Source organism: Impatiens glandulifera, chromosome 2 (assembly GCF_907164915.1).
Source record: "Impatiens glandulifera chromosome 2, dImpGla2.1, whole genome shotgun sequence".
Classification (NCBI taxonomy): Eukaryota; Viridiplantae; Streptophyta; class Magnoliopsida; order Ericales; family Balsaminaceae; genus Impatiens; species Impatiens glandulifera.
The window spans coordinates 15,947,493-15,959,938 of NC_061863.1; the positions used below are offsets into that span (position 1 = coordinate 15,947,493).

The following is a 12,446-nucleotide window of genomic DNA, read 5'->3' on the forward strand; positions in this document are numbered from 1 at the left end:
TAGTTTATTGAATTGTGCCAAATGCATGTGTTAACAATACTTTAAGGAAAATCTCTTTATTTGATTTGATATGGATTTTATATTATTAAATTTATTCATCAAATTAATTACTTTTAAGAATTAAAATATTAAAATATTTTTATTTATTAAATTTTAAATATCTAATATTATATTTTGAAATTTATCATACAAAAATTTTAAAAAATAATTTTTTTTTATCAAAAAAAAATGTTTTTTCTTACTAAAATCCACATAACCCAATATCAAATAAATTATTACTACTTGTTTAAATATATTCTTTTGAGTTTATATTATACAAATTTTATTTCATTACAGTGTTCGACATTTAATTAAACTCGAAAGCAATTAATATGAATTTTCGATGTTATATTCTTAAATTAAAAAAGAAAATAATTTTTTATACTATATTATAAAAGAAAGAAAGATGAAACAATATTCTACTACATGTTAGAAAAATATACAAGAAAAAAAAAATCCTAAAACAAACTAATTAACAGTTATCCTTAGAATTGTAAGATTATTAAAAAAAAATGTTATATAGTTACGTGTCTCCACCGAGTGGAAGGTCCTTACACACCGCCATAAACTATGTGATAGAATTATCATTCATCATGATCTTCAATGAGAAAAGGACGGCAAACTATGACAAAATTCTCTTATAAATCAACAATATCTCACTCCTTTACCTCTCCATAGCTTTCTTCATCATCCTAAAATTCATTATCCTTTTGACCTAAAAAACTCTCTGCAGAGATCAAGAAAGATGGGGCGTGTGAAGCTTGAGATCAAAAGGATAGAGAACTCAGTGAACAGACAAATATCATTTACAAAGAGGAGGGATGGGTTGATGAAGAAAGCCTTTGAGTTATCTGTTCTCTGTGGAGTTGATGTTGCTGTCATCACTTTTTCCCCTACTGGGAAACTCAGAATCTTTTCTGGCAATAATAAAAGGTTCAATCTTCTTTTTTAATTCATATTTTTAATAATTATAAACTTACTTCATCTCTTATGAGGTGTGACATATGTAGACTTTGAGTAACTTTTATGATTAGAGTTTTTTTTTTAGAATTATATTGGATTTTGTCTTACAAATAAATTTTGTTATGATAAGATTAGTTTAAAATAATATTGATGTGATATAAAGAGAGTTTAAAAACTAAACAAAATTAAAGCATAGTAGTAGCTTAGGACATGTTCCATATGGTTTATTAAGGGGTTTATCAAAAAAACAATCCAACTATCACATCTTTCCTATTTTCATAATCAAATCTTTACAATTCATTAAACAAAAATATAAAATTACTCTTTATTTAAATATTTTTATTATTAAACAAACTAAGGATACATAGATAATATATATTTAAATAATCATATTTTTCCAAATCTTATCAATCTAGTTTTTATTTTAAAAAAAACAACTTTATCCAAAAAAACAAAATAAAAATCAAACGAGCTTGGAGGGCTTGTTTAATATACTGGTTATTAGTTTTTTTTAGGTTTTATGTAAAAAATAATCAATCATTTTAACTATTTAATCAATAATTTTATATATTAAAATATTAAAATTATTTTTTATTTTATTTTAAAAAAATACTTTTATTGGGATATGTGCAGGGTTACTTTGGATAAAAAAATCTGGTTTTCTTCTCATTTAGGTCAAACAAGGTTTTTTTGGCAAATCCCAGGTAAAAACCATATAACAAGGTCAAACTAGGCCTAAGAGTTTTTGGGTTTTTTTTATTGCAGGTAATTAATTAAATTATGATAACAATAATATTTGTTTTATAGTAATCTTTTAATATTTTATTCACTGTTTATTACAATTTGTGTGATAGCGTGAATATTGAGATAACATACACATTCGTTGATTGAATATCTAAGTAATTTCATATTTTTAAATAAGTTGATTTATAAAATTTTAGATGAATTTAAATACAAAAACATAATCTTTCTAGTTTAATTTTGTTTTTAATAATGTTATTTTCTATTATATATATGATGTATGACAGTATAGAAGAAGTCATTGAAAGGTGTTTGAATATTCCGGATTATGGAGGAAGAAGGTAATTTGATAAGTGTAGTTTATTATGATTATTCTTTTGTTTCTTATTTGATGATTAACTTTGTTTTTAACTTGTGCAATATTTATGAATAAAGGTTAGAGAATCAAGAGGTAATTAATTAATAATATTTATTTATATGATATTTGTATCCATTATTTATTTAAGTTTTCATTAATTAAACGGCTGAACAAATATTGACAGTATCTAAGGAAAACTGTGTGCCATAATTTGAAGGCTGCCCAAGCAAACAATATTGTGGACTTATTGGCTGATCAACCTGCATCGCCAGACTTGAGGTAATAATTATTATATATTTGTAGGTATTAAATATTTATAATATTTCATTTTTTAAAGATCAATATTTCATTCAAAATTGGCAAATAAGATGTCCAAAATATAATAGATCAATAAAACAGTTCACACAAATAAAATAACAACAAATTGATATAATTGATGAAATGACTTGAATGATGAGATGCCAATTTTTCAAAAAACAAATGTTAAAGCAGGAACATTTAACTAAAATTTCGTATTTGTTATTTAAAATGTATGAATTAAACGCTAATGTGTCTTGTTAATTACGGTCATACATCAGCACTCATAATTTGGATCAAAGTTAGGTTTGTCATCACTAATCATCTTCAAGTTCAAATGGTTAATTACTCATGTAAATTTTGAGTCGACCCCATGAATTGTTGTACGTTCTTGTTGAACGATAGAGTTTTCTTTCTTGATGCATTGTTGGTTTTGGGATGGGTGTCTCACATCCGTGTGTTTGTAAATGTTTTTCAATTTTGTCTTTCTCACAAATTTTCCTGTGTTTTCCATTTCTTTACGAAGAAGTCGAGACTTTCTCTACTGAGCAATGAAAATTTTTACTTTTTAAATAATATATACACAGACAATTTGATATTTATTATGTATCAAATTAACAACTCACATTTTTTTAAATAAAAAATTATTCTATAACATTAAACAATTGACAATCAAAATAATATATTTCAGTTTCTGGCATTCCAACAAAGCTCGCCGAGCTTAATCACAACAATTCTAAGTCTTTCCTTGAATGGTGATAACATTTTATTATACTTTGAGTAAAAGTTGCAATTATTGTGAAATAAAGTTTGGAATGTTATTTAATATTATAATAATTAAGTAAAGCTTACAAATATCCCAAAAAACAAGAAAATTTAATGTTAGGATATTTTTTGTACTAACACTACTATTTTTATACTATCTATTTGCTTTTTTGTATCGCAGCCCACATTTATCTTATAGAGTTCGTTCGGATTTGAGTTATTTATATAACTTAGAGGGAGAAAAAAATTATTAAGCTCGATGATTTTGTATTCCTATTTTTTTTTAAAGGGGCTCTCTCACTTTATATTAATTGTTTCCAAATTAAGGCACTTCAGCAACCACCTCTTGTTTGCAGTAGTGGACAATTTAGGATTGCACCATTGTAGCCAAGATTCCCCAAAATATATTAATTATATTTTCCAATAAAACAAAAAGTAAATACTAAAATAATAAAATGCAATTATAAGTCGTACAACATTTTCAAAAAATTTTGGTTCTTAGCAACCATATTCAAAATTTAATTTTGATTTTTTTTAACATTCTTGAATTTTATTTCAATTTTGTTTTTATTGTTTCTAGGTTTAAAACAAAAAAAAAACACTTATATTTATTATTTTTAGATTTTATAAAATATAAACAGCAAATAAACAATTTGTGTTAAAATAAAAAAATCAAAAAAAATCACCAATTTGTACAGACAATAATTTATGTTTTACCATTAATTTAATTATAGTTTTGGTTAAGATTCTCTCTCTTATTTGTTATTTATCTAAATTCCTACTTTGTTTTTTGTGCTGATATTATTGTATAAAGGAGGAACATGTCTAAATCTGATTATCAGGTTCAGGTACGAAACATCTTCAATTTAGTATTGTTTATTCTTTTATGTGTATGCAATTATTCACTCTAATTAAATGATTTATAGGAACTTCAACAAGAAATCATAGCATTTAAGGATCAGTTGGAGGCTATGGAGAAACGATTAAGGTCTGATTTTCTTACTAATCTCTGCATTTGCCACCATTTAATGATTTTACCCTTTTTTTTTTTTTGCTAGAATGATTTTTCCCTAATTAATTTGAATGAATATAAATTTATTAAAGAAAATTTATTAGATTATTGTGTTCTTATCCATCTATCATGGACTACGTACTAATAAAATTCAGGGAGTAGGGTACATGCATAAATATAGAAAGATGTAAAGAAATTAGGTTAAGAAAGACTATAATTTCTCAAGGACATGTCTATCCTATATATTTAACCCTAAGTTTTAGTTTTTATTTATATGATTACATCATTTCACAAACACCGTCATTGGTTGAGGCTAAAATGAGGAAAACAGAAAAGAAGAATGTGAAATTTGTTGAAAAACATAAATTAAGAAGATTAATTTTTTGATGTTTAATATTCCTATAATAATATTAATGGTTTTAAAGTTGAGTGGAATAATATTATTTTGGTATTTAAAGAGGCAAAGGGCATGTTCGGATTGGGGTTTTTAAAAAATCTAGAGGGAGAAAATAATAATGATTGGTGATGATTTTGAGAAAATGATAATTATTTTTGGTAAAATGACTTAAAGGGTATTAATATATATAAATAAAATCAAAAATAATAATTTAAAATAGAGGGTATTTTAGTATTTTGGTTAATGAAATGAGTGATATGATTGTTGAGAAGGGATTGATTGGAAAATTGATTTTGTTTTGATTTTTCAAATAACCCAAAGAGAACAAGGCCAAACATTTAAAGATTTAATACTTTCCTATAAACACTTGTAAAAATCTATTTGATATGAAGAAGAAATATAGTGAGTTAAAGAGAACGAAGTATTGCCAATTATTATAGTTTTTTGACAAAATTAGAAGATCGGAACAAAAAGTACATATTTATCGGGTATGATGAAAAATCTAAAGGATATAAATTGTTAGAGCTAAAAGTACATATTTATCGGGTATGATGAAAAATCTAAAGGATATAAATTGTTTGATCCTATTAACAAGAAAATGGTGGTGAGCCGAGATGTTCACGTGAAGGAATCAATGACATTGAATTAGAGTAACCCAATTGAGTAAGAAACAATTTCGGAGGTTAATATGCCTCCAATATCAACAACCGCCGAGCTTTCTAAAGATGAATTCGAGTCTCAATAGCCATAATGAGAATTCTATGAGAGATATATGACACTACAAATGAAGTCCACGTTGTATGTATCCTGGTCGACTCAAAAGATTTAAATTTTGAGAAAGTGGTATAGACGAGAAATGGAGATTAGTTATGGATGAAGAAATTGGGCAATTTAACGTAACAAAATCTGGGAGCTAGTCGACCTTTATGAAGGAACTCCACCCATTGGAGTAAAATGAGTGTACAAAAAAGATGAATGTTGAGGGAGAGCTTGAGCGTTATAAGGATCGACTTGTGGTGAAGGGCTATAGAAAAATGAAAGAATCGATTATGATGAAGTATTTGATCATATCACGAGAATGGAGTCAATCTGACTTTTGATCTCATTAGCTGCTTAGAACTAATGACCAATTCTACAAATGGATGTGAAGTCGGCCTTTCAAAATAGAGTACTGAAGGAGGAGATGTATGTCGAGCAACCACTCGGGTACATGAAAAGAGAGGATGAGAAGAAGATGCTGAGATTGAGAAAATCCCTCTACAGGCTAAAGTAGGTTCCTCATGCCTGTAATGAGAGAATTGACGAGTATTTCAAGAAAAATGGGTACGAGAAATGTCCGTACGAGCATATTTTTTACACAAAGAAATTAGAAAATGATATGATGGTAGTTCAACGACCTCATATTCACTAGGAGCAATGCAAAATTGATTAAGGAGTTCAAGTAGGTAATGAAGGAAGAGTTCGAGATGACAAATTTAGGCCCGATGAAATATTTTCTTGGCCTAAAAGTGAAGCAATCGGAGGAAGAGATTTTTATATACCAAGAAAGGTACATGCTTGAAATTTTAAAGAAATTTAAAATGGAGGATTGCAACCCGGTATCTACTCCAATGGAACTGAGCACTAAACTTTAAAGTTTGATGGAGGAGAACGAGCTGATGCTGGGAGATATCGAAGCTTAATCGAAAGTCTAAGATATCTTACAAGAACAAGACACGACCTAATGTTGAGTGTTAGGATAACAAGAAAGTTCATGGAGGATCCAATCTATACACATTGGAAATCTTTAAAGAGAATTATGGGATATGTTCGAGGAACCCTTTCACTTGGTCTTTTATATTTAAAATCAGATGACTACTGATTAGTGGATTATTCGGATAGTGATTGGTGTAGTGACGTTGATGACCGGATAAGTACCTCAGATTATGTATTCCTACTTGGGAATAGACTTTTACTTGGCTGTCAAAGAAGCAACCTATTGTAACTTTGTCGACTTGTGAGGCTGAGTTTGTGGTGACCTCTTAGAGCGTGTGTCAGGTAGTCTGGCTTTCAAATTTACTAAAGCATATGAGAGTGATCTGAGACAAAGGGATTGTGATCCGAGTTGATAACAAGTCGACGATCGAGTTGGAAATGAACCTGGTTAATCACGAAAGGAGCAAACACATTGACGTCCAATTTCATTTCATCTGAGAACAAGTTAGAGAAATAATGGTCGAGCTGGAGCATGTTGAAAGTCGACCTCAACCTGCTGACGTATTCACTAAGCCACTGCTAACCACATTGCTTGAGAGTTGTAAAAGACTGATTGGAATGAGAGATGTGAAGAGTATTTAAGTTTAAGGGGTAGATCTGTTGAAAAACTTAAATTAAGATGTTTTATTTTTTGATATTTAATATTTCTATAATAATATTAATGGTTTTAAGGGCGAGTGAGATAACCAAGAGATATACATTATTTTGACATTTATAGAGACAATCATAAACTTTCGTATAAAGACTTGTAAAAATCTATTTGATATGAAGAAGAAGAAATTAATATAGTGAGTTAAAGAGAACAAAAAATTGTCAACTATTATAGCTTTTTACCCTCTTGTTACCAATACATTCCCACTTAATTGAGGCCAAAATGGGACAAATAAATAACATTTTCTAACCTAGCGGTAAAAGACGTGGATATCCCTATCCTCTCTGAGGTACTGAGTTCGAGTTTGTCATGCAAAAAATTTTACTCTCCTGGTTAATTATGTTAAGTGTGTTTGCGGGTTATTTGCTTAACCAACGGGCGAGTTATTTGCTTAACCAACGGGCGAGTTATTTGCTTAACCAACGGGGATTAATCGCACACTAAAGGAGAGTCATACCTCATCTATCTTTAAAAAAACAAAATTTAAAAAAATGGGACAAATAAAAACAGGACTCTCATTATAATAAGATAAAACAAAATTAGAAAAAAAAAGACAAAAAGACAAAAATTGACTAACTTAGTGAGCATGGGTGTGGGAGGTCACTAATAAAAGTTTAGTTAGTAAACTAAATATCAAAATTATGCTGTTGTACATAAAATCAATCGACTCTTGAACTTTCTCCTCAAATCTTAGTGCTGCCTCATTGTTAAAGACCTAATCAATTTCATTGCGGAAATGATTATTCTTAATATATATATATTTAAATTTGTTTCACTTTTCCATTTTTAGCATTATTTGTCAATGTATTTCATATTTTCATTACATGTATAATTTGAAAATTAAGATGTTACTAATTAATTAATGTCTTATTCAAATAGTTCTTATTTATTAATGCAATTTGAATATCTCATTACTCAATAATTCTAATATCCAAAATTCATACACAGATTCTTTGAAAGTGACCCTTCAGAAATTACTACACTTTCTGAGGCACAAATTCGTGAATGTGTACTCAAGGAGACGTTAAAACATGTTTCACTACGCAAAGTAAGTAATATTAGCTTTTTAGTTTTTATTTGGAGAATTTTCTATAAAAATTTTAGATTAAATGCATTGATTTATTTTTTTACAGAGGACATTAGAGATGGAGAATAACCATCTTCAAGCGATAAATGTCATTTCTCAGGTTTTTTTGTTTTACCTGATTTCTTTGTCCTTAATCCATACATTTTGTTCATGAACAAATTAGATTTAGTTTCAATAAATACCTCTATTTTCACTACAAAATTAATAGTTGATAAAACACTTTTGCTAGATTTAGAATTCAACAATTCTCTCTTTTCCACAATGAAATTTTATTTTGAAAAATGAGACTTTTTATTCTTTCAAGAAAGTTGTAGAATCACATTTTGCGTGTGAGAAAAATAAAATCAATTTCAATCCAATTATATGCAGGTAGTCATAATTCTTTTTTGTCCCACAATTATTAACATGAGTGAGATGTCCCTGTAGGTTAATTAATTTCATCCAACATGTAGCAAGTGCTTGATATAGTGAAATACTTCATGAGATGATAGTTATTTTAGTTATTACTTCTAAGATTAACAGTAAAAGATTGATCGATCTTTAAACGATACATTATGGTATAAATTATGTTATTTGTGAGGGAAAATATCAGTTTTAGCTATAAATTGAATTTCACAACAAATTTTATATTCAAATTTTAATTGAAAAAAATTTGATCTATTAATAACATATAACAAAGTTAACAATATTCAGTTATTTAATCAAATAGTTTATTTGATATGAGAAAATATTTTCTCACATTCTCCCTCACTACTTATTTCCCCTTCACTACTTAAATGTGAGTACATTATAGAATTAATCTTCTACTCATATTTTATACTTTGCTTTTGTTGTTTGCTTAAATTCCTTTTAAAATGATCTAATTATTATAAATATCTGTTTCATCCATTTTCACTATTGAAATGTTTGTTCTTTTATTCATATAACTAGGTACAAATTCCTTTATATCATGATTTGATCTCAAACAATAACTCAAGTGGTGGCACATTGATGGATTGGCACTCACCAAGATTAGAAACAAATGGTCAGAATAATATGAATTTCTTAAATCCTCCCAATCTCATTCCCTTGAGGTATTTGTCAAAAACATTGACTACTATTTTAAATTTAACTAGGATATATATACAAGAACCCTTTATTATTTATTCAATGTCTGTTTCTTGTTTGTTTCTTTTGAAAATTTGTACAGGAATCAACAACTTATGAGTTTAGACAACACACAACTACAGTCACAACCCACTTTTTTCTATGAGCAACCGAATGCACCCCAATTTAGGCAAAATATGGAGTTCAACCCTTCTATTTGGCCCGAATTTGACACAACAGGTCTATATTATGGTTCAAGTTTGTCCTTTATACGAGGAATTGATTTTAATTTTTATTTTAATTTTTGTAGTTTCTTAAAAATATGGTAAGGAGAAGATGAGAAAATAACTATGTTAATATTAATGTGGACAGGAAATAATGAGACCCAATTGTATTCAACTTCACAAGTGGAGAAGACAACTAGAGATTTGCTTACTGAGTTATTTGGTTAAACTATTAAACTTTTCTTTCTTTTTATTTTGTACTGTCTACTTTGTACTTTTCAATTTCTTTATTTTCTTTCCATGTGTTGAACTTTTTGAGGATACGATTTTGATAGTTTTATTTTGTTGAAACTTATAATAACTTATGTAATGACTTAGTTTTGTAATAGGTGGTTTGAATTTATGTACTTCTTTTGGTGCTAAGTTGTTATTTTTGTAATAAATATGAGTGACAGAGTAAGTGCTTAAAGAATATAGTATTGAGAATACAGTTGGGTTTCTTTGTTTGCTTATGAAAGTATTTTAATACAATTTTTTTTTAGTTTTTATTTGTTACATGGAAGTAGAATAAATCTCAAATAAGTTGAGTGTTTTATTTTTGTCCCATTTTATAAGATACTTAAGGATTTTGTACTACTTCCAAAAAAGTTATCAACAAAACATTTATCAATGTTTTCTTATTGAGAATTTGCTAAATTCATTTATGAATTTTTGTCGAACACACATGGTAGTGTTTTTGTTCTTCGTCTTCATTAAAAATCTTAGTATAAAATAGAGAGAATTCATGCATTGATTTTGTAATATCTTATACACATTTTAGTTTATCTACTATAATACTAACTCATCGTATGTTCTTAATTTCAAAAGAGTAGTATACGGTATATTATAAGCACTAAAAATCTACATCAATTTATAATATTAAAATAATTATTTTAATTTATTTTTAATAAATAAAATAAAATAATCAACCAATTAAAACAATTAATTACCTAATTATTGTGATTTAAAGAAAATTATCAAAATAATAAAAATAAAATTATCTAAGATAAATATTCTACTCATTTATCTAAAAATAATTTTAGAAAAATTAAGGGACCTAAATAAATAATTTAGAATGAATTATTTGTTCATTTCATCTAAAACAATTATTTATTTAACCCTAAAATATTTATCAAAAAAAATGGTAAAATATTAGACATATTTATTTTAATATTTTGTGTATTTAAAAAGATCAAAATTAAAACCTATAAGGTGAAAGAAAAATCAATTTCAAACAAAACTTTAAGGCTTTAAAATAAAAATAAATTTGTAATCGGGTGTACCCAAAAATAGAAGAAAAAGCTGGAGTAGGAACCGCGTCCATTGGATGGACGCTAGAATCTCATCCAGCGCATTAGAGCGCTCCAGTTGGATGTAGCTGAAGGAACGTGCGCCCGGGTCGCAGTAGAACAACTAACAGGATGTTAACCCCGTTAGCCAGAACGTTAATAGAACGCCTAGACGCTGACAGAATGCCAGACACGCATTAAACGACGTCGTTTTGTCCTCTACTCGTCTTCCTCATCGCGACTCCGCGATGATAAGGATGAAGATCCATGATTGATCTTCTCATTTTGGAACACTTCCGTTAGTCCACCATTTCGGCTCATTTAAAGCCTGAAATGATCACCCTACGATGGTGATAATTCTCCTTATCAAAATAGGGATGAATAATCCTTATTCAAAGGGTTGACTTAAGAACAACTAAAATGTCATTAATGGTTTTGGCTGATTCAGTCCACTAGGAGCCTCCACCAACTTAGGAATAGTATAAATACCCCTCCCAAGTCATTCCCAAACGAGAGAATCCAACCTCCCCTCCAAAATTGTGATTTTACAGAAATCCACCATTGTTTTCGAAAATCTGTTGCAGGCATTAAAGCTTGGATCTAAGCATCCCAAAACTTCCCTAAGGGTCAATGAGTGTTCTCTAATCCTTGGTAAGGATCCAATCACCCTCTAATTTTTATATTTCAAATTGAAAAAGCTTATATACTTGTTGTTTATGGTGTTTTATGGATGTAAACTTATCATAGGATCATTTAGAAACTATCTAGATATGATAGAACCGATCAATCGATCTAAATAACCAAAACTCAATTTGGAATTTCAAAAATCAAAAAAATGGGTTTGATATTGTAACCCTCGGGAATCCCGCAACATCGCATATGGTCAACACGTGGCATGTGGACCCGGACTGGCTCGAGGTTCGATAGTTTCAACCTTGGTTTGAATGTCAGACTTCTTTATAAAATAAAACATTATTTTTAAAAGATTTTGATAGCACATGGCAGCTTTTTAATATCAATTATTTAAAAATAATTATTTTATTCAAATTTTAATAATCTAGAAATTTGCTGTAATCAAATAATAATTTATTTTTTATGAAATTCGATTTAAATTAATTAAACATAATTAATTTAAGAAAAGATTATTTATTTGAAAACAGAGTCGTCAATTGATTTTAAAAAAATCAATAAGAAAGAGTACGTGTATAAACATCTTTTACACTAGAGATTCGTTTTGGTTTGAAGTTTGGTGATACTCGGGAAAGCATTTTCGCGCTATATCCTCCGTACCCGTTTTAAAAATGGATTCTACTTATAAAGTTGGATTTTTGAAAATCGGTTGCATAACGTTTGAGATTTAACTTATTATTCTTCCGATCATAGTAATGCTTTTAGGTTTTGGCATTAATTGAAATATTGAAACAACAATATTAAAACGTTGGTACTTGTTGCGGATGATCGCTAGGATGGAAATACCTGAAGAATATTAGGGATGGCAATAGGGCGGTTCGGGGCGGGGAATGCAATTACCATCCCCGCCCCGTTTTAATTTCGGAGATTTTTTTAATACCATCCCCGCCCCGTTCGGTTTTTTTCGGTTTCGGGGAATCCCGTGGGGCACCGTTAATAATTTTTATTTAAAATAAATAAATAAAAATTATACAATAAAATTATATAAACAATTTTTTAAATATAATATATATTATAATATATTAAAATTTTATATTATTATAAAGAAATAA

General features: G+C 28.3%; 1 protein-coding gene across 1 annotated transcript in view; it reads left to right on the plus strand.

Moving 5' to 3' along the window:
* Positions 1–784: 784 nt before the first annotated feature.
* Positions 785–12,446, plus strand: part of LOC124924408 (agamous-like MADS-box protein AGL104) — a 32,006-nt gene continuing 20,344 nt past the window's right edge. The window contains exons 1-10 of the mRNA XM_047464451.1: positions 785–972; positions 2,031–2,084; positions 2,179–2,194; positions 2,286–2,380; positions 3,978–4,011; positions 4,090–4,151; positions 7,928–8,027; positions 8,113–8,166; positions 8,997–9,139; positions 9,256–9,392. Coding sequence (XP_047320407.1) covers positions 785–972; positions 2,031–2,084; positions 2,179–2,194; positions 2,286–2,380; positions 3,978–4,011; positions 4,090–4,151; positions 7,928–8,027; positions 8,113–8,166; positions 8,997–9,139; positions 9,256–9,392 — 883 coding nt within the window. The remainder of the gene's footprint in view (positions 973–2,030; positions 2,085–2,178; positions 2,195–2,285; positions 2,381–3,977; positions 4,012–4,089; positions 4,152–7,927; positions 8,028–8,112; positions 8,167–8,996; positions 9,140–9,255; positions 9,393–12,446) is intronic.